This window comes from Arvicanthis niloticus, chromosome 24 (assembly GCF_011762505.2).
Source record: "Arvicanthis niloticus isolate mArvNil1 chromosome 24, mArvNil1.pat.X, whole genome shotgun sequence".
NCBI lineage: Eukaryota > Metazoa > Chordata > Mammalia > Rodentia > Muridae > Arvicanthis > Arvicanthis niloticus.
In genome coordinates, this window is record NC_133432.1 from 3,116,880 (window position 1) to 3,144,215 (window position 27,336).

The 27,336-nt window shown below is 50.5% G+C and overlaps 1 protein-coding gene across 3 annotated transcripts in view; it reads right to left on the minus strand.

Annotated features, from left to right (window-relative positions):
- Positions 1–7,844: 7,844 nt before the first annotated feature.
- Positions 7,845–27,336, minus strand: part of Sez6l (seizure related 6 homolog like) — a 169,942-nt gene continuing 150,450 nt past the window's right edge. Inside the window, exons 12-17 of one of the 3 annotated variants that reach the window (XM_076922410.1) lie at positions 26,117–26,308; positions 18,166–18,360; positions 16,185–16,217; positions 13,975–14,083; positions 12,893–12,995; positions 7,845–10,699 (exon numbers count right to left, since the gene is read on the minus strand). In XM_076922410.1, coding sequence (XP_076778525.1) covers positions 10,670–10,699; positions 12,893–12,995; positions 13,975–14,083; positions 16,185–16,217; positions 18,166–18,360; positions 26,117–26,308 — 662 coding nt within the window. In that variant the 3' untranslated portion in view covers positions 7,845–10,669. Of the gene's footprint in view, positions 10,700–12,892; positions 12,996–13,974; positions 14,090–16,184; positions 16,218–18,165; positions 18,361–26,116; positions 26,309–27,336 lie in introns of all 3 variants that reach the window. The other 2 variants (XM_076922409.1, XM_076922408.1) reach the window with 2 other exon arrangements.

Consider the following 27,336-nt stretch of genomic DNA (forward strand, 5'->3'; position numbering starts at 1 on the left):
GTCACGGTGTCTGTTCACAGCAGTAAAGTCCTAACTGAGACAACAGGCTTTATCCTTTTAGGGGGCGTTCACGTGCACCAGACAGATGTCCACAGGCTGCACAGCCATGTGTAGATTCTCAAGAAGGGCACAGGTCCTGCTGCACAGGACTAATGAGTCAGCTGGCTTGGTGAGCAAAGATGCTTGCTGCCAAGTCCTAGGACTGGACTTCAGTCCTGGGACACAAGGCTGAGGTAAGAACAGACTGTTGCAAATTGTTCTTTGACCTTCACACACAGACACAGACACACACACAGACACACAGACACACACACTCAAACATACTCAAACACACACACGTAAACACACACAGACACACACATGCAGACACACATACACAGACACACACATAGACACACAGATACACATATACAGACACATACACATACAGACACACAGACACAGACACACACATACAGACACAGAGAGAGAGACACAAAGACAAACACACACATATACACAGACACACACACAGAGACACACGCAGGCACACACCTTGGCACACACACACTCGCACACGCACACACACATGCACATGCACACGCACACACACACACACTGAGTAAATAAATGCATACCTGTAATTACAAATCCACACCTAACAACACAGCCAGCTCAAGTTGAAATTCATATTAAACTTTGTTATTAAAATGTTGCAAATACAGAAGGACCGGGCAGAGACCAGGTTGTAAGGTGAACAAATAAGTAAATTAATTGGAAAAATGTTGCAAATAAAAGCGGTCTCTCACTGATATTAACCAGATGAAAAGACAGCCGTATCCTGTTAGAGTTGCCATTTGGGAAGGACACTGGGGATTTTATGTTCTCAGTATAGAACAGTGAGAATATAGAACAACTATAGAAAAAGTCACCATAAAAATAAAAAAAAACCCACAATGCATATAGAACTAGAAAAACAATTATCTCTGCATTTCCTTTCATGGGTCTTGCTCATCACCTGCATTCAGCCTGTTCTCCCCAACCCTCATCCCAGTATTCAGTACTCAGCCTTTCTTTCTTTTGGGGATGGGGGGAGAGGGGGGGAAGGAGATTTCAAAACAGAGTTTCTCCGTGTAGCCCTGGTTATCCTGGAACTTACCTGTGATTGACCAGGCTGGCCTCACACTCAGAGATCAGCCTGCCTCCCAAAGGCTGGGATTACAGGTGTGCCCCAACAATGCTGCCCAGCTGTATTCAGCCTTTCTTGTTCTCTTGCCTGCATGATATACTGTACCTATGTGTACATTTGTTTGCATACATACATATATTATTGTCTAGATTCTACATGTGAGAAGGAACAGGTTGTTTCTGCTATTACATGACCTCACTTAACATTCTAAGACAAACCATTTTTCTGCAGATTTTGAGATTTCTTTCTTTCTTTCTTTCTTTCTTTTTTTTTTCGGAGCTGAATACTATTCCAGGCTGTGCCTATACACCAAATTTTCACTATCCATCTACTTAGTGACAACTTGGTTGATTCTACTTCTTTGTTCTAGTGAATAACAGCAACAATAAATATGGCATGTAAATATCTTTGCAAAGGGTGCAGAGTTCTCTGGGTATACACCCAGGGGTGGTAGCTGGATCATATCATAATTCTATTTTTATTTTTTGATAAACCCCTAAACTGAATTCCACCTTCCTTTATTAATTCACACTTCCACCAACAAACAGTGAATAGGGTTCCTTTCTCTCCACATCCTCTCTGACGCTCATTATAAGTTTATTGGTGACAGTCATGATGGCGAGCTGAGGCAGGTGGTCTCACAATAGTTTTAATTTCCAATAGTAACATTGTTTTCAGTATTAGTAGAATTCAAATTCCAATTTTCCCCATTGGCTCAGATTGAGTCACAGTGTCCAGGGACTTCAGAACCATGGTCAACCAATCGAGAAAAGATGACCAGACACTCCAAAGTCGTGATAATGGACTCCCAAACCCTGGGCAAGCATCCTACAACTGTGGCCAGACACCCTAGAACCGTGACCAGGTATCTCTGAAATCTGAACAGAGTTTTCAGAACCACGGCTAGGCACTGCAGAGTTAAAGGCACACATGCCTTTTGATTTAGGTGTTTTGATTATTTACAAAAACCACTGTGTATCTTGTGTTTTCGGCTGTTTTGCTTTGGGAGTGCAGATGAGGCTGCTGAGAGGGCCAGAGCCCTGGGTCTGAGAGTTGCCCAAGTTTGGGCAGAGTAGAGCCTGGAAGAAGACTTAGGGAACGTGTGACTCAGGGACAGAAACAGAGGATTTGAAAGGAGTTTGTGCATGGATGCATGTGTGTGTGCATGTATGCATGTATGTGTGGGTATATGCATGTGTGTGTGCACGTGTGTGTGCCTGTATGCATGTATGTGTGGGTATATGCATGTGTGTGTGCCTGTGGTGTGCCTGGTGCTTTGCTTCCCACCCATCCCCTTATTAAATCTCAGTAGAAGTCAGATTTTCCCAAGGACTGAACACAGCCACTTGCTCTAGACTGATCTACACCTTCATCTCTTTTGCTTTTTTTTTTTTTTTTTTTTTTTTTTTTTTTTGAGACAGGTCTAGAAGTTAAGTCCCTAAAACATCTTTGTACTACTAGAGTGAGTCTCTGTGAGTAAAACATTACAGGAGCCTGGAGAACAAGGCAACCATGCAAATCTTTATCATCTGTATCCTTGTCTATAGCTGTATCTTTATCTCTGTCTCTCTTTTTTTCTCTGTGAATCTGTCTCTCTCTTGCTCTGTCGCTGTGTCTCTGTCTCTGTTCTCTCTGTCTCTCTGTCTCTCTGTCTCTCTCTCTCTCTCTCTCTCTCTCTCTCTCTCTCTCTCTCTCGCTCCCTCTCTCTCTCTCTCTGTATGTGTGTGTGTGTGTATAAAATCAATCTATAACCTGAGCATGCTTCATGAGCAAGGGAGGGATAGCAATGACCTTGATTTCTCTTTTCTCTGCCAAGAGTGAAAGGCAGTCTGCATTTCTCCAGACAGAATTCTGCTTCATTAGATAGAGCCCATTTCATCAGATGTCATTATCCACAGAAAACAGCCGGCTCCCCGCAGAGAAAGTGTAGAGATGAATGATGTATAAGTCAGGGTTTTCTAGAGGAACAGAACTGACAGAATGCACATGTGCAAACACACATACATGCATACATGCACACACACATGAACACACATGCACCCATGCACTCATACACACACACACTCATGCACACACACTCACACACATGCGAACATACACACACATCCTCAAACACTTGCACACACTCACACATGCGCACACATACATTCAGGCACATACATGCACACACACTCACACAATTGCACACACTCATACACATGCACACACATAGGTGGGGTGGGGTCTTATTTATTGCAGTCTAGGTGGTTTACAGGTTGTGGCCCAGCTAGTCCAACAATAGCTGTCTGCCAATGGACCAGCCAAGAATCCGATAGTTGTTCAGCCCATTAGGCTGGATGTCTCAGCTGGTCTTTAGTGTGTGTTGGGAATCCTACTTCAAATGATCCAATCAAGGAAACCCTTCCCAGGAGTGCCCTCCCAGGTATGCCCTCAAAGGTTTGCTCTCCCAGGTGTGCCCTCTCAGGTATGCCCTCCCAGGTATGCCCATGTGCTTGCTTGGATTTTAGTTAATTCTTTGTGTTGTCATGTGTGGCCTGTTTTCAAGCATGGATAAGGGTGGGGGATGAAGAGGCCTTGCTGTGAAAGTGGAGAGCAGACTGGAAGAGCCCTTTCTGGGATCCAGGCCCTGCTGGCATCGTCTGGGGTATCACAAGGCTGGTCACAGGTCCTTGCAGACTCCAAGCTAGCCTCCTGGCTTATCGTCTCCCTTCCTCAGTGGAGGCTTGACCTCACAGAAGCAGAGATGGTTGTACTTTTAGGGTGCCACGAAGCAACCCTCTCCTGGCTCTGTTCCCAGAGACCCCTAGCCAGTGTCCCAGGTTGGAGCTTGCATCAAGCCCTGTGGGGTAGACAAACAGGATTCCCACCTCTGACATAGCTGAGTAGGAGCTCAGATAGCAGGTACAGGACCCAGAATCTGGAGCTTCTGAGGGTTGGACAGGGCAAGCCCACATGGGTAACTGGAACACTGGCTTCATACCCCATGCCTCTGCCTGTAGGTCTTGCTGTGACACCTTGTGTCTCTGTCTAGGCCTGGTCAGTACGAGTTGCCTGGCTACTGGGTCAGGATACCAAGTTGCGTTCATTGCCAGTGTAGCAGGGGCATCTTGGAGCCTCGGCACTGACCTGCCTGGGCTCTGTGCACTCAGCTCCTCACCGCCACGAGTCGTCCTGCTCCACAGTCGTCAACTGAGTACATCCAGCCCACATTTCACTATGACATTCTCTGGTAACAGAATGTCTGGACAGAGGTCCACACACAGCCTTGTGAGCAAGCATGGCCCTACCTTGGCATGATGGTTTTTGTGAGGAGTGAGGATGTTCCAGGGGCCAGAAGTGTACCAGCCACCATCCTCTCCTCTTCTCAACCCACCTCACCCCTTTCCCCAGAGCCTGCCCATCACCTGTAGCTCCTCCTACTTGTAGCAGCCACGTGACCACCCTGACTGGCTGCTAGCCCCCTAGCCCTGCTTTGTCCTCAAATTCTCACAGGCACGTGTGCACATGCTCGGAGATTCAGCTCTCTCTCTCTCCTCGTTCACTCTGTCTTGCTTGCTCCCTGGCTCTCTCTTGCTTGTCCTCTTACTCTTTCTCTCTTGTTTGTCCTCTGTCACTCTCTCTTGCTTGTCCTCTCTCACTCTCTCGATCCCTCTCTTTCTCTCTACGCTCTCTCCCTCTTCCTCTCGTTTGCTTGTTCTCTCCTTGCTCTCTCTTTTTCTCTCGCTCTGGCAGAGTCCCCTCTCTCTCTCTGTCTCTCTGTCTCTCTGTCTCTCTCTCTGTCTCTCTGTCTCTCTCTGTCTCTCTGTCTCTGTCTCTGTCTCTCTCTGTGTCTCTCTCTCTCTCTCTCTCTCTCTCTCTCTCTCTCTCTCTCTCTCGCCCTTGCGGGGTCTTGCTCTTGAACCCATGCTGCCTCTTGTTTTCACCTCCCACACTCAGGGGTTCATTTTCTTCCTTCTTCTGGGTCACACATAGCCCAGGCTGGCCTCTGCAATCACACGTTCACATCAACTACAACCGTTTACCCTCTCTGTGCTCTGTGGCCTCAACTCTGTGCAGGGAGGCCTGTGAAAAGGGAGATCCATTTCAGGCAATCCTTGAGAACCTGCCAGAGCCGCAGGACAATGAGTCAGGGCTGAGCCTTAGCCTGGCCACACCCTCCCTGCTGGGCCATCCTCTCCTTAGGTTCGCCTGCAGAGTCCTCTGCACACCAAAGCAGACCCATGGCTTGTCCTGGCCTCACATGCATGCCAGCTCTTGACAAGCCATGAAATGAGGTTTGCTGACCTGCCTGCTTGCACTTGCGTGTGTAGGGCTGGTCTGTGACTCCTGGCTTGAATGTTTAGATGGTGAGTTTATGTGTGTTCTCCTTTCTGCTGGGACCTCTGGCTCTGGGGCACAATGTCTCCCCCTTCCCAGGCTAAAAGATCTCTCTGCAGGGATGCCTTAGCCGGCTTAGTTTGAGCCACATGTGGAGGCTCACCTGTTACTCCAGCGCTTAGGATGCTGAGGCAGGAGGACTGCAGAGAGTTTTATGTAAGTATGGGCTACTCACAAGATACTTAGCACTTTGAGGCAGAAATAGGGGGATCCCTGGGGCTTGGTGAGCTCCAGACCAGTGAGAGACCCTGTCTCAAAAGAGTGAATTGGTTTCTCTGAGGATATTTGGTGTTACCTTCTGTGGTGGTTTGAATGGGTTTGGGCCCCATAAACTCATGTGTTTGAATGCTTGTCTCACAGGAAGTGACACTCTTAGGAGGTGTGGCCTTGTTAGAGTGGGTGTGGTCTTGTTGGAGGAAGTGTGTCATTGTAGGGGTGGGCTTTGAGGTTTCCTATGCTCACGCTCTGCCCAGTGTGGAATCAGAGCTTCCTCCTGGCTGCCTTCAGATCAAGAAGTAGAACTCTCAGCTCCTCCAACACGATGTCTGCCTGCACGCTGCTTCCCACCATGATGGCAATGGACTGAACTACTGAAACTGTAAGCCAGCCCTAATTAAATGTTTTCTGTATAAGAGTTGTCTTGGTCATGGTATCTCTTCACAGCAGTAAAACCCTAACTAAGGCACCTCTGTGCACATAGAAACATGTATACAGACATGTGTACCAGAGAAATATGAAAGACCGACTTTGGGTGAAAGTTTATAGGGAGAAAAAAAACCTGAAAGGCTGGTAGAATTTTGGAAATGGCATTTCTACATGCCCAGGCTCCTCTAGCTGCAGAATCTGCATGCCCACCTCCTCCTTCATGGTTGGTGACTGGCTCATGCTGTGCCACGGGATCTTTTGCTGTTTGGATGGAGGAATGCAGGCTCTTCTGAGACCCAGGCTTCCTCTCCTGCCCGCTGAGCTCTTATTTCTGTCATCCCGACGTTACTTCCACACAGGGACTGCTGTCCTCCAAGGCATCTGACTGGGTTTAAGGTAGGGAGGAAGGGGGTTGGGTTGGGACTGGAGCAGCCTCCAGTCTGCCTTCCCTTCAGGAGGTTGGGTACTCTCCATCCATCCAAGCTAACTCTAGAGACTGCTGACCAGCAGGTGTCGGGGAAGCAAGCCCCGTGTGAGGCAGATTGGGAAAAACATAACAGTATTGTTGCGAATGAAATCAAGCACAACCTGCAGCCTGACGCTGTGCTCACTATGGCTCATAGCTGAGACTCTGTCTCAGCAAAGACATGAACAACAAAGACACACAAATTGATGTTGTAGCAACATGTATACTGAGAAAGCTTATTAGGTTAAGATATATGAATTGGAAACTTTGGAATTAAAATCCCTGGAAACTTTTTTTTTTTGAGACACAGACTTTTTTTTTTAAATAAAAAAAATTTGTGTTTTGTTTATATGACACTGCAGCTGTCTTCAGATACACACCAGAAGAGGGCATTGGATCCCATTACAGATGGTTGTGAGCTACCATGTGGTTGCTGGGAATTGAACTCAGGACCTCTGACAGAGCAGTCAGTGCTCTTAACCTCTGAGCCATCTCTCCAGCCCCTGGAGACACAGTCTTACTGTGTAGCCTAGGACAGACTTGAATTATCGTCTTGCCTCTGTCTTCTGATTACAGGAGCATGTCCCTTCCCGCCTCTTCCTTTTCTTCCCTCCTCCTCCTTCCTCTTCCTCTTACTTTCCCTCTCCCCCCCCTCTCTCCTCCTCCTTCTTCTCTTTCCTTAGAAATGATCTGGTATCTTCTTTTGAAAGACACACTTGAAAATTATATCGAACTCAATCAAATGCATTATTACCAGAAGGAAAAACTCTGTGACCTGCTTTCAGTTTTTTTGGTCTGTTGAAAAAAAAAAAAAAGCTTTAAGATTGTATTTATGTTCTTCGTGTGCTTGTTTATGTGTAGGGCACATAACATGCACCAGGAGGTCAGAGGATAGTACAGCCAACCTTCTCATATCTTGTGGATCCCAGGATCAGATTCAGGTCATCAGGTCTACCCACTGAACCATCCAACTCCGCCAACTTTGCTCCGTCCTTTGGTAGCAGTTCCCCAGACAGGTCTTGTTCTAAAGGTGCCCAGGGCCACTCCAGAGAAGCCTTGCATCTCCATCTGAAGTATCAGCACTTGTTACCTCATTCTGATCCCCAGAAACTAGAAACAATCCCCAGAAACCGGAAACAGAGCCCTCGATGTCACCTGGGAGCTTCAGCACAAAACCTCCAGCCAGCATTCTTTTACAGCTGTTTTATTAGCAGCAATATATACAAAGTGGAAAATGATTTCGTTTCATTTTTCTAGCTTAGAAAGTTTGCCTTTTTAAATTCTGTTTGATGATAAATGAAAGAGCAAGCGTCCGTGAGAGAAGACGCCTGTCTTTGTGGGTGCAGTGTGCCGCACAAGACCGGGCCTGTTGTGCCATCTCACCGGGCCTCATCAAAGACACAGGAAGGTCCACCAAAGGAAGAGGTCGTTTAGCCTACGGTTTCTGAAGCTACCCATTGGTTCGTCGGAGTCCCCAGGGTGCCATCCAGGTTCAAACCTTTCTCCTTCTCCAGGGCTGTGTGTGGATTTCCAGAGTTGTCCCCTGAGGTTTGTGAAATTCTCCGAAGAGCTGGCTTCAAAGGCTCGGGGTGTGATTGCTTGGAAAGATGGCCCCCCAGGCAGAGGTCAGAATACTTATGCTGGCAAAATGAGTCTACCAAAAGGCAAGCTAAGGGGACTGGGGTGAGGGGTGGGGAGGGGAGATGAGCGCTGAGCAGAAGGGGGCGGAGCTGTGCGTGTTTTCAGTGCTGCCTGCGCCAATCAGTGTGAAGGATGAGCACGTTCCGAAACACGTGTCCCCACTGACGTCAGAACAGGGAGCTGCTTGTGGGAGGGCTCACGAGTGTATCCCGTTCAAAAAAATATTTAATCCCGATGGGTTCAAATTTCCATCTTGTAAAAACAGACAGGGATGGACCGTCATGAAATGCCTTGGAACTGGCATCTGGTAATTTGGCACTGATAACATCATTTTTTTTTTTTTAAATCAAACCTTTACATGTTACAAATACACAGTCAAGTATTTAAAAAAAAATTAGACACCAGCATGTTCTTTCTGTCATTGTACATTAAGAGCTCGCATGATCCACCTCCAGGCTAGAACAACGTTTTAAAACATGGCCACACCGACTGTATCACTAAGTCAGAACTGAGACATTGGTCTCATGTAAAAAAAAAAAAAAAAAAAGTCAACATTTTACCCCCCCACCCCCACCCCAATAGTTGAGAGATGACCTGGGCATGACATAGTCAGCTTTAGGGAGCAGGGTTAGAAGGGCGACATATAGTCAGCCTTTATAGAAGGCAAGTGCTTAGTTCCCACAGGGGCGGACTAAAATCAAACAGCACAGACAGAATTCGCAGGCGACCTAGGGCTGGGGTTGGAAGCATCTCGAATAGGTTCTGCCTCTGGGAGAAAGGCCACGCTACTCATAGTAGGTCTTTCCCCAAGGGGACTCTGCTCCCTAGAGCCTATACAGTTTCTCCTCTGGTTCTTCTGTGGGTAAATGAGCTGAGTGACCAGAAACACCCCCCTTCCCACCCCTAAGCCACAGTGGTCAGGCAATGCATACAGGGGGCTTTCCTGGAGGAAGATGAGTCCATCCTTGGTAGGATGAGGGCTGAGAAGATATACTCTCCCTATAACCCTGCAGTCAAAGAGTGCTGTCTTCTTTGAAACCCAGGGATTTAACACAACAACCCCAGACAGCACAGGAGAACACAGGGAAGGTCCTTGAAGCTGAATGCCCAGATGCGTGGCTGCTCAACACCCCTGATCACTGCCCCCATGCCTGCTGTCTCCTCCAGCACCTAACCCTGACACCTTTCTTTATGACTGTACTTAGAGAATAATCTTTTGGAAAGCCATGACCTCTAACGAAGGCTAACAGAGCAGTAGCTGAAGGCTGGGAGGGTCTGCTGTTCAGAAACCTTTTGTTTTTCCTGACGTTCAGGCTGGACCTTTGCACCTTGTTATCCTGTGGTTTCCCACCCTGCTCTGCCCACAGGGAACCTGCTTGGATGCTGACGCCACCATCTCCATCCCTGCTTCCCCAGAGCCTGAGAGGCCAGGGAGGGACCTCTCTCTTTCTCAGCATCCCCCCCACCCCCACCCACCAAGGAGTTTGTGAGAACAAGAAGATCTGGAGGCAGTGTCTCTCACGGCTATGTCAAAGGTCAAGACAGTCTAGGAGCCCAGGGGAGAATCAGAGCAGACCCCCTGACCTTCAGGTCAGAGCACATCCCTCCCTCCCCTGCAGACCTGGGGACTCTGTAGTACAAGCTGCCTGTGGATTTATGTCCCTAGCCTCAGGATGGCCATGCCAGCTGTGGTTGGTTCCAGTGCATAACTCATCTGGTATCCATCCCTCTTTGACGTCCCCTTCCCCAGGATCCCTGTACCTCTCCTCTGACAGTGCTTTGGGCTAATCACCTTTTAAGAAAGGTGCTGCCTGCTCATCTTATCAGTGTTTCTTGGGCTCAGGGCATACTAGGAAAGTCTTTGCTGCCTTTAGAAGGCCATGGGAGGAAGAAGGTGGGGTAAGACCTTTTGGAGGGGTTTTAAATTGGAAAAGAGGATACAGAATTTGTTTTGAAGGGGAAATAGGGGCTTAAGTTCTCAGGCTAAATCCCATTCCAAGGCAAACCTGCAAGATGCACTCTGACAACCCCAGGGCTTCTGTTTGTACCAAGTCCGCTGTGGCATGTTGCCAAAGACCATGCAGGACGGGGGGTGGCCCAAGCCTGGTACTGCTGATCCAACTTGACCTGCCTTTGGAACAGAGGCTGTCATGTGACCTTGGCTGCCTCCGCAATGTACCGACCTCACCGATGTCAATGCCTTCAATCTTAAATATAGTTAAGTAATGCGAAGAAACAGTGTAGAGGAAAGATGGCGTCCACGCCGGGCTGCAACCCAATGCCACAGGGTCACTGATGAATGTTCGAGGAGGTCCTGACAGTTCATGTCTGTATGTCTGTCTCTGAAGTCCCCCTTTCCAGGGCAGCTCTTGTTAGATGGAAACTTCATACTCTCTCGTTTCCTGCAGGACAGAGTGACACACATGGGTTAAGCCCTGAATGGCAGAGTGACATCCCAAGACATCTAAGGTATTACACCTCCCTGTGTCCCTGGCCTGGGGTCTGTGGCTCTACACTGTAGTCTGCTCTACTGAATCACCATTACAGGTGTGCGATGTGCTATGTCATCTTCTGGGTTCTGATCTCCCGCCAACACTGTGGCCATAGAGAGTGAAAAGACGGGGGGGGGGGGGGGCGGGGAGGGGGCAGAGCTGACATAGCTGGTCCTCTGAAAACCCCAACCCTCTGATGCGATAAGCCTCCTATTGCCTCAGGACTGACTCTCAGGCAATCGGGACCCCCCCTCACCCCCAGTCAATACAAATCCATCTTTTGAATTCTGTCGTGACCTTCTCTTCAGATCTGAGAAGAGAATAAAAACCATGCAGAGGTGGCTGGTCCCCTTCTCCCCTTCTCCACTGAGTTGGAACTAGGGCTGAGGGCCAGGAGCCGATGACATCACAGGCTCTACCTAGGAAGTGCCACAGTCACTTTCTGGGAGGCTAACACAGCTATGGCCGGTCACATCAACACTTCCTGGCAGATGGGAAGTACCATGGGAAGAATGTAAGGTGTTCTCATGGTCCCCACCTTACAAAAGTCAGGCCTGTGTAGGTAGGAGGAGGGGGGAGGGGCTTCCAAAAGCATGAAGACAGATGTAGAAAAAACCAAGCTCAGATGACCAGAAGCCTGCCCTCAGTTTTAGGGAACAAAACAGCCTGCCTGAGCAGAGAACTCCTATAATGTGTAAGAGACCCGTCAGAGGTCACAGGTTCCCGGCCAATCCAGCTCTGACCTATTTTTTCAAGCTCCTCTTTTTCTGTGACTACCCACAAGTCCAAGCAACCACAGTGGTGTGGTGAGCCAAGGTGGTGTGACTCCTTCCCCGGGCTAAGCCTTGGTGAACCTGTGGCTATGACTTGTGAGCCCTGAGGCAGAATGTTAATATAGGAGATAGTTCACACGGGAGGTCAAAGCAGGAAGTGGTGGCAGGTCAGTATGGACTATGTTTGCCCGTTTCCTAGCAGCAGGGAGAATTACTTCTCAAGGCATATTTGTTTGAAGACAGAGCTGTCAACAGCCCTAAGCCTGGAGGCTCCCCGTATGCACCTCGGACCTTTTTACAAGCCTGACAATTTCTAACTCTCAACCATGTCTACATCTCAGCTTTACTAACTCTTTCCACTCACCTCAAGGGTCCCCACTATGCAATCACATGACCCGCTAGCTTTCCAGGTCTTTCAGGATGATAACTCATCGTTAACTATGGACCGGTTTGATGGAGACTCAGGGAGGCAGGAGGGCAGGGAGGGCTCAGGACGTCAAGTTAAGCTTATACAGCCGTGTCTGAGCCGCTTTCATCTCGCTGGACCTCCAAGTCCTCTTGAGTCACAGAGAAGAGTCTGAGGGTCATGTGGTACATCACACACCACTGTTGGTGCCCCGTGTGCTCTGCCAGGCTTTTCTGCTCACTGGAGTCAGCCATTGTACCTGCAGCAGCTTTACAACCACAGAAACCTGCAGTTCCTGGTGATGCTGGAAAGCTTCCGTGGGAGCTGAAAGGGCACCACTGCCTATTGGACATAGCCACCCTCTGCAGCACCCTGAAGCCTGCAGCCAGGCTGTGGTACCTGCAGTGCACATGCCTGCTACATCCAATGCTGGGTGGATAGACAAAGCTGGAAGAGGGATGGGACGCTCCTGCCATTGCCGCCTGAACACCTTCCCATGGCTCATCCTAGCCACAGAAGGAGTGGACTTCAAATGCAAGTCACGTGAGGCCAGCAACCACCCTTCATCTCTAGCTTAACTCCTGATACACCCAGAGGCCCCAAAGAGTGAGTGACCTGGCCACCTAAGTTCTTGAAGGAGTGCTTTGTGAGGTTTCCCTGACAGGGAGGTCAAAAGGCAATCATGTGCTTGTCTGTAATTGAGGCACGGCTGTAGCATTAGCATTGTCTCCTGATGTCCACAGGAGCCTGCCCTGCAAGGTGCAGAAAGATCCATGGAGCTCAGATAAACACAGCAGCTGCCCCTGGATGCTCCAAGCTGAGTTCCAAGATGAGCAGGGCTGGCTTCTCCCGGAGGCACTCTGCTCATCTGGGGATCAGATAGGGCAAGGGGAAGCCCTCCAGGAGGGCAGCAGAGCCACTTACCCCAGTCTCATAGATGGGATTGTCGAACTCAGTCTCCACGGTGATCTGGCTGTAGGGGTGGGAGTACATGAGGGGCAGGCGGAGGCTGGAGTATTGTCGGCACCTGCGGGACAGACGACAAAGCTGGAGTTGCAACCCTGCCCTGCTGCTTGGGGCTCTATGAAGGGCATGGGGTGTGTAGACACAGCCCTGAGTGGGTGGGGTCCTGTTGAGGGCAAGTGATCTCCACTCATGACCCCACAGGGGCTACTCTTGCTACCTCTCTCCTCTCTCTCTCTGCTTTGACTTGTTTCTAAGCCCCGCCCTGTGTCTCCCCGGATGGCACCCCACCACACACTGCTCTGTGGAAGGCAGGGGTGAGGTCTACAAGGCCTGCTCACCTTTCTCCACCTGCCAGCTTCCTATGTCACTCACGACCACTTTAAAGCCAGCTCAGAAGCGTTACTAAGCGTGGTCTCTTCTGCCCACTCCACCGGAGCATGCAACTTCTGTTCCAGGCTCCTTCTGTTTATCGACTATCGGTACTTGATTTCCTCCTGTGCTTTGGAGATTGGCTACTCTTCCTCACTGGAGTCTGCTTTGCTCACCGTGATGTTCCCAGAACCCAGAGGCTGCTGGCACATGGCTGTGGCTCTGAAACCATTTGGTGGGTGTGTCTGTGACTGCTCTAGACATGGCTTTTTATCATTCCAGGGCAAGTGCTGTGATCATCGGCACCTGGGATCAAGCCCTGCGCTATCTCTTGCATTTGCTAAGTGAACAGAGGGAAGACTGTCCCCGGGAAGCCACAGGGGAAACCAGGAGGCACCAAGACACCTTCTGATTCTGACCACAGTCTCTCACATCAAACAAGGCCACTGTATCCAAGCATCAGGCAGAGATGCTGAGGCCCCAGAGGTGCAACTCACAAGGGCACAACCTTGCCTACCTCGTGATGTAGATGTAGGCTCCTCCCACTAGCAAGGGCCCCAGAGGTGGAGCTCACAAGGGTATAGCCCCACCTACCTCGTGACGTAGATGCAGGCTCCTCCCACTAGCTAAGGCCCCAGAGGTGGAGCTCACAAGGGTATAGCCCCACCTACCTCGTGACGTAGATGTAGGCTCCTCCCAGTAGCAAGGAGATGAGAAGGACCGGAATGAAGATGGCCAGAGCCGTGTTCCCGCCTTCCAGTGAAGATTCTGCTGCCGCTTCTGCTACTGAGCACACAAGCCACTGAGCTTCCTGTCTCCCGTGAGCCCCACGCCCACAGGGAACCTGCTCTCAAGTGAGTGCCCCTCCCCAGCTGACAACCCACAGCCTTAGACATGGGAGAGCTGTGGAGGGGCAGAGAGCAGAAGCTGGGCCGCTGGCCCTTGCTGAGGAGCCCAGAGTCACCCTTGGCTGTGGTGACCAAAGAGTGGCTGAGAGCCAGTTTGACCCCTGTTCATGCGAAGCCCGTTGGAAGGCAGAGATCTGGTGAAAATTCAATTCAGGGAGTGACTCGGACAAAGTTCTAGAACAATCTTGCCTTGTTCTCTGGACACTTTTGTGAGCAGCTGCAGCAGGCTGGGGCCCATTCTTAGAGCTCGCCTGTGCGATGCACTAAGGGATGGCTTGGGGCAGTGTGGACAGCCCTACTGCCCAGCTTCTTGCTGCCCCAAATGCACGTGGCAGCCGCACAGATCATGGCAGATATTTTGGGACCTTGGGATCATTTTTCCTAGCACAGTTTGAGATTGGATCATCCTCTCCCACATTGGTTCTAGAAGCCTGAGCCCTCTGCCGTCCTCTCTGGCCGCGTCTCACAAAATTCAGCTACTTTCCCCATCTATAACCATCACCCACTTCCTACATGAGTGAAAATAACCATCCTTGACCTCCACAATGAACATGTATACCTGGACCCTGGCTTTGTTCACACCTCCTGAGCACAGGACCCTGGGTGGCCTTGCCATGGTGGCTCACTGCACACAAAGCAAAAGGCAGCCGGGGACTCCTAGGCAGAGGGATGAACGTTGTGGGGGCACGCTGCTTCCTAAGATGAATGGCTGACCCAATATCCTCCGGGACTTATCTTTGTCCCCTGCTTGACTCTGCTGGACTAACATACATCTGCCATAGGAACATCGGCTGAGGACCTTGTACCTCACACAGCCCGATGCCCGGCCAGTTGTAGGTAGTCAGAACTACACGAATCACGCTAGAGACCACGGGAACAGCCATTGAACTGGTTATGGCTTCTTCTAGATGAGACGAACAGGTCACCATCCTGCACTGAACTGACTGGATATGGTGTAGAAGGCAGGCTGCTTCATGTGTGGGAGTGTTCGACTTCACTGTCTTCCTGACTGGTTCGGGAGTCCCCTAGGAGACACATCTCTGGGTGTGTTTATGAGATATCTGGAAAAGGCTACGTGGGGTGGGGAGACCCATCCTAGATATGGGTAGCTCCATACCATGGGTCCCTGACCAAAATCAAAGGAGAAAGTGAGTTGAACATCACCATCCTGCTTCCTGGCCATGGGTACGATGTAAGACGCTGCCTCAGGCTCCTGCTGCCCTACCCCTCCCCCCTCCCCCAGGTTGTACCCTGGGCCCGTGAGCCACACCCATTCCTTTTTCCCTTAAGCTGCCTTCACTGGGAGTTTTGTCACGGCAAAGAGACAGAGGACTAAGACAAGAACCAAAGGAAGGAATCTAAAAAATGAGAGAACCCTGGCTAGCTGTTGTCCACAAGAACAAGCCACACCCAAGAGGAGAGGTGGCTGTACCAGGAAGCAAAGCCAGAGGGAGGACACCCTGGTTGCCACCAGCAGCCTTTCCCTCTTCAGCTATGAGGATGCTCTGCCCAGGATGTGAGGTGTGTCTCTTTCATTCCTACAGCACCTGTGGGTTGGAAGCTGTTTGGCATGGTGGGGCTTCTCAGGTTTTTCTGACTGAAAGGCCACTCTCAAATCCCTTCAAGTTATACTTAGGGACGTAAGTTAATTTTTATTATTTATTTTTGCATTTAATCTTTATTTATTCTTGCTTTTATTATTGCTTCTTTCTCTTGTCTCTGTGTCTCTTTCTCTGTGTGCCACATGAGTGTAGTTCCCACAGAGGCCAGAAGAGGGCGTTGGGTCCCTGGAGCTGGAGAGCAGCCTGACTGCAGGTGCAGGGAACAAAACTCATGACCTCTGCAGAGCAGTGGACTCTCTTAACCACCTATCCCTCTCTCCAGCCCTAATAGCTATGTCCGGAGGTCCTGGGAACAAGCTATCAACACAGCTGCCTGATGTATTAGAACTTACAAGACGGAGTAAGACTCACCTTCCAACGCGTGTTCAAAACTGTCTTGGTTAACTGAAACAGAAACAGGAAGCAGTGTCAACGCCGAGGGAGTTTACTGTTTGCACAGGCAGAGGTGGAAGGGCCCCAGGAGTGCCGTGTGAGCGTGGGGCTGATGGTGTTTTTCAGCACAGCTCTCCACGGTACCTCCCGCGACATTGAGAGGAACAAGATGGGTAAGCAGCCGCAGTGTCATGGACTGTGATGGCACAAGCCACACATTCTGTATCATGTCAAGAGCTCCTGCATCCCCGCCCACCCCTTGCCAATCTCCTGTGTGTGACGGTTCATTGTCATGGTTTTACAGGAGAGGAAATGGGTTCAGAGAAGTGTAGCAAGGCCTCGGAGGTCACACAGCTTCTAAGCTGGGAACTCGGGATTCCAACCCACATCTTTAGCCTCTCTCACAGATCTTAACGTTTTGTTTTGCTTTATTGAGACAGCCTCTTGTGCTAGCCTTGAATGTTCATCGCCAGCCTCCAAAATGCTGTTCTGGTGGGTGTATGGCACCACCTCTAATTATATAATATTTTCATGGGGTCTTTTTATACTGTTTCCAAGGATGCCTGACTCAAGACCCTGATACCGACTGTGTTACTTTCATCTCCCATAGTTATTGACTGGGATCAGTGTTCTATTTACATTATTTTCATAAACATATTTCTTATAAAACCCTGAAGTTCAAGGTCCCAGGGTAATAACTCATGGTCTATCACCAAAGCCACCCTGCTGGCCGAGTGCTGAACTGCTCCCACCAGGGCACTTCCGGATTGTGGAAGTGAAGGTTTAAATAGCGGACTGCACCAAAGGCGATCAGGCTGTGTTGGCCACTCTGCATGCACGCGCTGGCAAGTCCCAGGACCCCTGATTAGATTTCAGCTAATTGAGCAGTGACACTCTCTGCTGAGAAGCTAGCTGGCTTCTCAACTGGAGAATTAGGAAAAGTCCTGCAACAATGTATTTGCAGTGGACCTCTGTGATTGGATAGAGAAGAGGTAGGCGGAGCTAGGAGTTGGGAGGAGAAAGGAACGAGAGGAAGAGGGGAAGCGAGATGCAGGCAGACTGTGTCTCTAGCAGTCTCGGGTAGTTATTCATATCAAAAGGTTAGATATTGGGTTAATTCTAAGTGTGTGGGCATCTTGTATATTGAGCATTTACTGATATATAAATCTATTTGGTTAACCTTAAACATTAAGAGTCTTATTTCTACCGGGTACTGGGAATTATTATACCTACCACATGGGGCTATGACAAGGGAGTTAGCCCTTGAGCCATGCTTAGAGCCACGGACTCCACGGAGTTGACCGGTGGAGGCAACAGCCACACCAATGTCTCGTGGGTCCCGGGCTGGCACCACTGGCTAGCGGGTGCTGTGGTTAGAGCGGGAACAGAGTGGGAACATGCTGGCAGCCGAGAGCTAGCAAGGACCACGCTGCACCATTACTTCCATCCACCACTACGTTAGTGCCAGATTTATGGGCTGATGTTGTTTCAGAGGTGACTATGGCTGGGCTTCAGTGGCTCTGTAAGAGCTAGCATTCTCTCTCTGTCCCCCTGTGGGATGGCCCTGCTGTGTCAGCAGGTGGCGTGCATCCCCCAGAGGTGCAGGGTTGTGCCTTGAATTCCACAACCCGGAACTAAACAGACTTCTTCATAAAGTATCCATTTTCGGGTATTTTGTTATAATAACAAAAAGGGACCAAGGACTGGTGGCCTGTGCCTGTAATCCCAGCACTTGAGAGGTAGAAGGAGGAGGATGGGAGTTCAAGGCCAGCCTTGGTTACAAAGGAAGTTCAAGGCTAGCCTAGGGTACATGAGACCCTGTCTCGAGAAACATATGAACAAATGAAGAAACTAGACTGGATAGGCACCCACTGGATTTGGATTCTGTGAAACCCAGGCTCAGAGTAAGCTCAGCTTCCCCTGGAGCCAGCCCTCACCCTGGCTCCTTGGCTTTCTTTACCTTTACAGATGGGCAGGGGCCCACTCCAATGGGATGGCTGTCCCAGAATGCATCGGATGGTCACTTCACCCATGAGCTCAAAGCCCTCGTAGCACATGAAGGTAAGGGATTCTCCGGGCAGGTACAGCCGCTTGTACAGGATCTGGTACCCGTTCTCAGGCAGCCCTGGGTTGTCACATGCCAGGGACTCCTCAGCTGAAATGAAGCCAGACATGGCTCTGAGACAGTCCCAGTCTCTGGGTGACATAGCCCACCCGGCGGCATCCTCTCTCTAGAATTGCACCCCGTGCCCAGATGGTTCCCGCTCTGACTCCCATCTCTGGATACAGACTACACAGTTCTGTGAGCACTACAAAACGAATAGGGTTGTGGAATCTGGGTGAAAAAAAAATAAAAATAAGATAAAATCTAGGTTCTTCCTTCTACTAGCTGTGCGTTCTCCAGAAAGTATTACACCTTTCCTGGTCTTCAGCTTCCTCTTTAGCAAATGGGGATGGGTCTAAGAGAGGGAGAATGCCCTTGCTCTGTGGAGGGCGCTCAGTAAGTGATGGCAACCGAATAAAAAGACGGTCCACTCCTCCAGAGCCCGTCTGTTTCCGATCACTAATTTCTCCTCCAGGAATCTTTCCCTGACGCCACCTGCCACAAACTGTCTAATGCTTCCTCCCTCCATCCAGCAGTGCCCGCGCAGTAAAACGCTGCATTATCCGGGTCAATTGTCTGTGGAGCCAAAAGCTAAGTGGCTGCAACCAATAGGCTCACGCTTCCCCCTGGTGGCTGCTCTTGGGTACTGCAGACGCCAAATCCAGGCAGAGGCAGCCCTTAAGGCAGAACTTGCTGGGTGAGCCCTTTGCCAGAAAGCAACGCTGCTCTGCGCACAAAGCGCCACAAACCCTCAAACATTTACAAGATTTTAAACTGTGGCAAAATCCTCACAAAGTTTACCAACTTAGCCGTGAACAGCCGACCTCTAGGACCTGGTGCCCCTTGCTGGGCCACTACATTAAGGCCTATCTCCCGTACTCCAGCTTCCCGTGTCTTTGAACTTGAGGAAGGGAAAGGTGTGACCTGTAATCTGAGTGAACGGCTTATTTCATCTCTCACAAGATTCTCGAGGTTCCTACCTTGAATCATAAGCACCTTCGTTTTTTTTTGTTTGTTTGCTTGCTTTTGTTTATTTTGAGACAAGGTTTCTCTGTGTAGCCCTGGCTGTCCTGGAACTCACTCTGTAGACCAGGCTGGACTGGAACACAGAGATCCGCCTCTGCTTCCTGAGTGCTGGGATGAACTGCGTGTGCTGCCACAGGCCCGGCTAGGGCTTCTGTTTTTAAGGCTGAATGGTATTCCGTGGATGAGCAGACCATGCCCTGTGTCCCATTTTCACACGTGGCTTAGGCTAATGCAATCACTATTGATGTAATAATTATAATTGATATAATGTAAACAGTATGGATGTCACCATGGGGGTGCAAATCCGGCTGAGTCCCACTTCTGCTTCTCTGGGGGAGACACCCAGAAAAACAATTGCTGGGTCCCAGCACGGCTCCTGTTTTGATTTTTGAGGGCTTGTATACAGTCTTGAGTGTCAGGTACCCCACACTATACTAACCATACACACAGGTTCCGGCATCTCCCTATCAGAGTCCCGCCTGTGGGCCCTCATGCTGGCTTATTAGCGTCACCTCCTGAGCTAGCTGCTGGCCATTCAGAAAGACAAGGGCTTCACTGGCAGCTTTAGGTGCTCCCAGGTGAGCAAGACTGGGAAGAGGAGGAACCAGAGGAAAGCCCGTGGCTTACCTAGGCTCTTTCCCATCTTCCGTCAATTTTCCTGGTGTGACCCTGCTGGTTCATGACTCCAGGGAAGTGGCCTGCCTAGACCCATAGGAACTGGAGGCGCTTGACAACCACTCCCAACTGTCTCCCAGGGTCACTTCATCTTCTCTCCCCTGTGACTGTGCCTGCCTCCACTAAACACATGTGCCTTGCCAAGCGAGGGGCTCTCTCTGCCTGCCCTCTCTCCTCCCTTTCTGCCTGCTCTCCTCTCTCCCTGCCCTCTCTTCCTCTCCCCTCCCTACCCTGTCTCCCCTCTCCTTCTCTCTTCAATTCCTCTCTCCCTACCCTGCCTCCTCCCCTTTCCTCTCTCCTCTCTTCCTCTCTGCCTGCCCTCTCCCTTCCCTTCCTGACCTGTCTCCTCTCTCCTCTCTTCTCTCCCTTTCTCCCTACCCTCTCCCCTCCTTCCCTACCCTCTCTCCTCTCTTCCCTTTCTTCCCGACCTATCTCCTCTCCCTACCCTGTCTCCTCTCTCCTCATCTCTGCTCTTCTCTCTCTCTCTCTCTCTCTCTCTCTCTCTCTCTCTCTCTCCATTATTACTCGCTCCCCTTTTGTGGCAGGCAAGCTCTGGGACCATCCCCTGAGTATAGCCAGGCCCCTGAGACTAGCTGAAGGCCTTCTCCCTCTCCCTGCCCTCCTTGTCCAGGTCTCACCACAAGGACCCCAGACTTGTGACTACATAGGGCAAGGGTCTCAAATGGTTTCAGGTCTTATTTTGTAAAGTGCATCTAAGGACTCCTTGCTGACCCAGGTCTGTCCCCAGGGATTCCAATGCCCCCAAAGCTTCTGTAAAATGTCCTCAGGACTGTGAGAGAGGTGGTGGAGTGTGTTTTCTCTGAGGCTTCTCTTTCCTGGAACTCAGTCTTACACTGTACTTATTTCAGGTTTACAGGAAACAGTTACTCAGTCACCTAACCTATCCTGCTAACATGCTACAATGTGTCAGCACGCTAGAATGAGGAAGGTCATGGTTTGAATGTGAAACATCACCAGCAGGTTCCTGTGGCTGAATGTTGCCTGGTTGGGAAAGCGGTGGAACCTTTAAGAGGTGAAGCCTCCCTGGAAGGCGCCTGTCTTGGGAGGTGGGCCTTGAAGTTTTATACCTAGCTCCGTTTCCTGTTCACTCTCTGCTTCCTTGGTGCAAATGCAGTGTGCCCCCCTGCCTCACCCTCCCTTCACCGTGTTGGACTGAAGCCCACCACTGTAAGCTGGAGTCAACCCTTTTCCTCTGGAAATTGCTTCTAGATAGCACTTCGTCCTAACTTCATGGAAGTAAATAAAACAAATCTAATCCTCCTGCTCCCCGGGACTGAGGCTAGAGACCCACAGCAGAACACGGTGCAGATGGGCCCCCAGTGGCTCTGAGGTGTCAGCAGTCAGGGCTTGTCATGCTACAGGCTGGATCTCTGCTTCTTTGGAGGTGGCACTACTGGCTAGGCTGGCGGTCAAATAGCAGTGACCTGCTGGGGTGGTGCAGCCAGTGTGCTGCTTAGCCGCAGTCCTCCTCAGCCCTAGTGTCTCATAGCCAATACCAGCCCTAGAGGTGGTCCAGAGTCTCAGTTCCCCAAAGAGAAAATGAATGAGTGGATAAAGGTGTGTCACCAACAGTTGTCAGTGCCAGGAAGAATCGGGGATTTCATCTGGAACGGGTGGATTGGTGGACACTGGCTACCACCCTTGGAGTGATTGTCTTTAAACCCCAACAAAAGCCTTTAGGAGAAGTTAAAGCCCCCATTTCTTCCCTCTCCTCAATACTCGGCATGCAGCTGGTCAGCTGGCAGAAAGGGACCTTCCAGGCCACCATACAGTTGGAGGTGTATCTCAGATAATAGGGGTAGTATGGGCAGGTCCTGGCAGGCACTCATACCTAGATTTCTAGGTTTCCTAGAAATTCCTAGAAACTGTAGGTTTCCTAGAGCCTTGCCCCGCTGTGGGACCTGCAGAGAAACGAGTGGGTCACTAAGTGTCCTGCCCTTGAGATCCAGTACAGTCCGTGTTCTCATGAGTCACAGACACACAAGTGGGAGGTTTGATGCAAATGGTGGGCACAGGAGACAGATGAAGCCTCATGTGCTGGAGAGCCCCCTTCTGTGGGGGGAGGGCCTTCACAGCAGCGGCAGGGGTGCAGAGTCCTCTTCAAACCAGCTCCCTAGAGCAGTCCAGTGGCTCATGAGGGGCCATGCATGGCCAATGTTGCTGACCCATGAAATGGAAGTCCTCTGTAGACTTCAAGTTCACCCTTGGCTCTGCACAGAGTTTGAGACTTGCAACCAAGTCTTAATCATGCCCTGGGGCCTCCCTTAAGTCAGTTCTGGGAAATCTTCACGATTGCTTGCATTACGCAGCCACGGCTGGGTCTCAAGACACTGACAAGTGATTTCTAAACTCTAAAGAGTATCCCTGGGCCTGTGGCAAGGAGAACTTTTAAACTTAATGTCTAGTTTATTTTCCGTGTCTTAGCAAACACTGTGGGATCCCCAGGAGGGAAGACTAGTGGGTTACATCCCAGCCTTTGCTTTTTAAAAGACAGGGTCTTTCTCTGTAGCCCAAGGCAGCCTGGATCTCACGAGCTTCCTGCTTTAGCCCCAACCTCAGGGTGGAGAAGAGACTCGCGTGCTGTGATAACTCAGTTTAAATGGTGGTTTTAATCTTTCTGTGTTGCTTCGTCAGGCGAACCAAATGACTATCATCCACATGGAGACAGTTCTTCAGGCTCTGCCTGCCTGAAGGCCTGCAGGCACCACCAGGTGTGCTCACCACACTGGAAATCAGGACTGTGTTTGCTCCCTGGTTCCTTGGCTTGGCCTGGTAGACAGCTGACTTGCAGCCGACTGTGCCAGGCCTGAGCTTAAGGCCAGCGGGAGTGCAGGCTGTGAGCCGGTTTCTGTTCAGTCCTCCCAGGGTTCAGCAGCTAAGCATTAAGAAAGATCTGGCCCCCGTTTTTTTTCTAGAACAGAGGGGGTGCCTTCAAAGTCCCCTGTAATCCACATAGTATTATGTAGTACCCAGAAGTGACCAGCAGATGGCAGTGGCATCCCAGGAGACCTCTCTATAATGCTATGATTATATATAATTGTCTGATCTTGAATGATTCCACACCCCCGTGCTGTTCCCCACCCTCACATGCCGGGATCACAGGTATGGCTGGTATGGCTACTGTGGCTGGCTGTGGGATGCTATTCTGAAGTGGACATTTTATTTTGACACGTTGCTTGCTTTTCGGTTGCTGTGATACAACCCTTGACCAAAGCTGTTCAGGAAGGGAAGAGTCTATTCTGGCTCACAATCCATAGTCCACCGGGGTGACAAAGATGCAGAGGCAGGAGCATGAGGCAGTGTTACGCTGTACCCACAGTCAGGAGGCGGAAAGATGTAGTCCCCTTTGTATTTAGCCTGGGACTTCTGGATGGTACCCACCACATCCAGGGTTCCCAGTGGCAGTGTCTTCTCTCTGGAAACTCTGTACAGACACATCCAGAGCTGTGTTCCCTAGGTGGCTGCAAATCCAGCCACCATGGAAAAGAGGTGACATCACGGTATGGATGATGGGTTCATTCATCACTTAGTTCATGGCTGAAATATTTGAATGTTCATTTTGGACTGATGATATCCATCCTAAGCCTCCGGGGTCCCAGCATCATGACCAAAGTGCCTGCATCTCCTCCAGCAGCGACCTGCAGCCAGCTTTGTCAGTTTGCTACTATGTAGCTCGGGCTGTCCTCAAACTTGCAATCCTCCTGCCTCAGCAGTGCTAGAATTACAGGTGTACAATACCGTAGCTGGCCCAGAAATCGTGTCTTTATAGGGTCTGCCAATGACCCTGAAACACAAATCCAATCCAAATGTCTTCCTCTCTTCTTATCAGTGGCAAAGAACCATTGAGTCACCTGCCACAGTTGCTTGGCTATCAGCCAGTGGAGACAGGCTTGGTGGGAAGTTGGCATCTGTTGACGAGAACTTGCTGCATTGCCATTTTATAGATGAGTAAACTGAGGCCCAGGTAACTCATGTGTCCAGTGTGTCATAGGCCAAGCTTTTATCTCAGCCTAGTGATACTCTGGCTCTCCCCTTCTCCAGTGAGGCTGCCCCATCCATCCTCCCCTGCCCCCTCAGGTTCTTCCTGAGCCTCCTGGTGTCCTGACGCCTGCTGCAACTTGTGAGCTCATTAGTGTGGGTGTCAGGGAAGCTGGTCCCACTCAGTCCTGCACCTGACACTGAGATTTCCAGGAACTTTGGACCCAGTGGAGGGAAGCTCCAGGTTTGGGGATCTTGGGGTTTTGGTGGCCTGTTGTGGGGTGTGTCTCTGGAGACAGCTGGCTTGGCCCATCCTCTTACTTGGGATCTCTGCAGCCTTGGTTGCAGTAATGGGGCTTCTGAATGGGTGTCTCTGGGAGAGCCCAGAGCTCATGCTTTGGGCTCTGGAGGCTGCCCCTACCTGTAATGTTGAGTGTTCCTCAGAGCTCTGTGTGTTGAGGGTTGTTCCCAAGAGGCCACTGTGGGAGATGGGGCCTAGTGGGGGTTCTGGAGTCATCTGGTTGTTCCTTTAAAGGGACCCTGGTCCCAGCTCTCTGCTTCACCAGAAACTCTGGCCAAGATTCACATCAGACCAACTGCCCTGTACTAAAGACTACAGACCAGCGGGCACTAGATGAACCCGTTTTCTTTCTAAATTAATCTGCCCCAAGTATCTAGTTATAGTCACGCAGGCTACTTCTCCCTGTGAACCTCAGCTTTCTGTAATTTGCACGTGTACACACAGGTCTACACAAGCAGGATCTTGGTCACAAGCCAAGGAGAGAGGAAGTCTTCACTTTGACTACTTTCTCTCCTCTATCAGAAGTGACACACCCTCAGGGTTTTTTTTCTTTCTTTCTTTACAGGAGCAAGAGGAGTTGAGGCAGCACTGTGCTGCCCAAGGGGAGGAACACGGCCACACAGGAGAGCAGCCTCCTTGGGACTTGGCCTTCTCAATTTCCAGTGGCTTTGCCTGTCTGCTGGTGGGGCTGCTTGCCTGGTCTGGGGCCGGGCCTGAGTAACAGGCCATAGAATATATTCCTCCTGGAGGGGCGGCCAAGGCCACCGGCTGTCCACTGCCAGGGCTCTGTTCTCCCCCTTATTATTTAAGTATTAGTTCTGGGTCCCCCAGGCTCCTGAGGCTCAGGGGTGTTTTGCTTGTCTGTCTCTAGTCTCTCATGAGTCAGATCCCTTGGGGCTGGAGTCACAGGCAGTTGTGAGACACCCAAAATGGGTGCTGGGAACACACTGTTTTAAATAACCCTAACGATGTGTGAAGCTCTTTTGTTGTTGTGCACTGCCCTGGTCAGTAGCTGCTGTGGGCAGGGCTTGTCAGAACTCTCTGTTAACCGGCTGGTAACTGGTGTTAACTACCTGGCGGCCAAGGCCTTTTCTGAACCTTGGCACTCCCTCCTCTATCTCTCAGATAAGGTCTCCCTGTAAAGCCCTGCCCGGCCACGAACTCTCAGTCCTCCTGCCTCAGTCTCCCCAAAGGGATGGCAGATATGCCCCATACCTGGATTTAGAATCTTCCCTTTCTTCTCTCTTTCTTTCTCCCTCTTATTTTGCATATGCGTGTTAGCATCAAGTGGGCATGTTACATGTGTGTGACTGCATTTACACATGTCAGCGTGTGCATGGAGGCCAGAGGTTGATGTTGGCATTGGACAACTTTCTCTACTACCTTCAGCTTTACTGAGGTGGAGGCTCTCTCTGAACAGAGTTGTGTTCCAGGGATCCAGCTAGACGCTCAGCCTGGGATCCCCTGTCTCTGTCTCCTGAGTATGTTTATACAGGTGCTGGGGACTCAAACTCTGGCTTTCAGGTTTGTGTGGCCAGTGACTCATTCACTGAGCCGTCTCCCCAGCCCTAGCACCCTCTTCTTGACGAGGAGACAACAGCAAGGTCCTCGAGAGGGAAGTGAGGGGGGCTTGGCAGAGGGCTGCCATGTTTACCCGAAAGCCTTCTCATAAGTTCCCCGTCAGTGCCAGCTGTTTGGTGGTGCATGTACTGGGATGCCTCCCGCCCTGCCCCAGGCCTTTCTTCTTTCTCCTCTGCAGCAGGAAGCAAGCCTGAAACAACGACCCCAGACTGAACACAGACTCACAGACACAGTGGGGCAGACGAGATGTCCAGATGGGAGTTCCCGTCTCTCGGCTGTAGCAAGTGAGGAGCGAGCTCCCTTCGAGGACAAACCCAGGGCTACAGGTGTACTGGATGGTGGTGCCCACCAGCAGCACAGGGTCTGAGATGAGGCGGGTGGAGTGTTCCACCTCCCCGGGGTCAGTACAGTACATAACTGCCAAGAGAAGAGCACATGGACACACAGTGACGCACAGGTCTCTATGGTTTACAGGAGGATCTTCTCCTGTAGAAAGCTTCCCAAGTCAGTCCTTGGCCCTTTGAGGACAAGGCACACAGATTCACATAGGTGGTTGGAGAACAGGTCTCCAGGTGGGAAGAGACTGGAATGCTACTCCTGAATGTGTAAAAAATCCTAAGATTTTTCACTAGGTCTTGAACCTACTTCTAAGGTATAAATCATCACTGAGGAGGGTGAGCATGGGTGGGGAGCACTGTGAGGAGGGTGAGCATGGGTGGGGAGCACTGTGAGGAGGGTGAGCATGGGTGGGGAGCACTGTGAGGAGGGTGAGCATGGGTGGGGAGCACTGTGAGGAGAATGAGCATGGGTGGGCAGGATTGTTAGGAGAATGAGCATGGGTGGGCAGGACTGTTAGGAGAATGAGCATGGGTGGGTAGGACTGTGAGGAGGGTGAGCATGGGTGGGGAGCACTGTGAGGAGAATGAGCATGGGTGGGTAGGACTGTGAGGAGGGTGAGCATGGGTGGGGAGCACTGTGAGGAGAATGAGCATGGGTGGGCAGGACTGTGAGGAGGGTGAGCATGGATGAGGAGTACTGTGAAGTGGTTGATCATGGGCGGGGAACACTGTGAGGAGGGCAAGCATGGGCAGGGAGCATCATGAGGAAGGTGAGCATGGTGGGGAGCATGGTGGAAAGGGGAGAGCTCAGTTTGAGCTTTCATTCCATAAAATCCTGAGCAACACCCAGTGTGGGAGGAACCAAGTGAGGGTTGTCCCTGTTCTCTCTGTGATCCCTGACACTAGAAAACAAGCATCAATTGCAGTTTAATTAAAAAATCAATACAGATAAAAGGGAAACAATAAACTAATTAAAAAAGGAAAGAAGCAAACACCTGAATGATGTAAATGGCGTCCACCATCCTAGTCAGAGCAGCCGTGGCAGTTGATGCTCATGCATCCCCTCACACACATCCCCTCACACACATCCCCTCACACACATCCCCT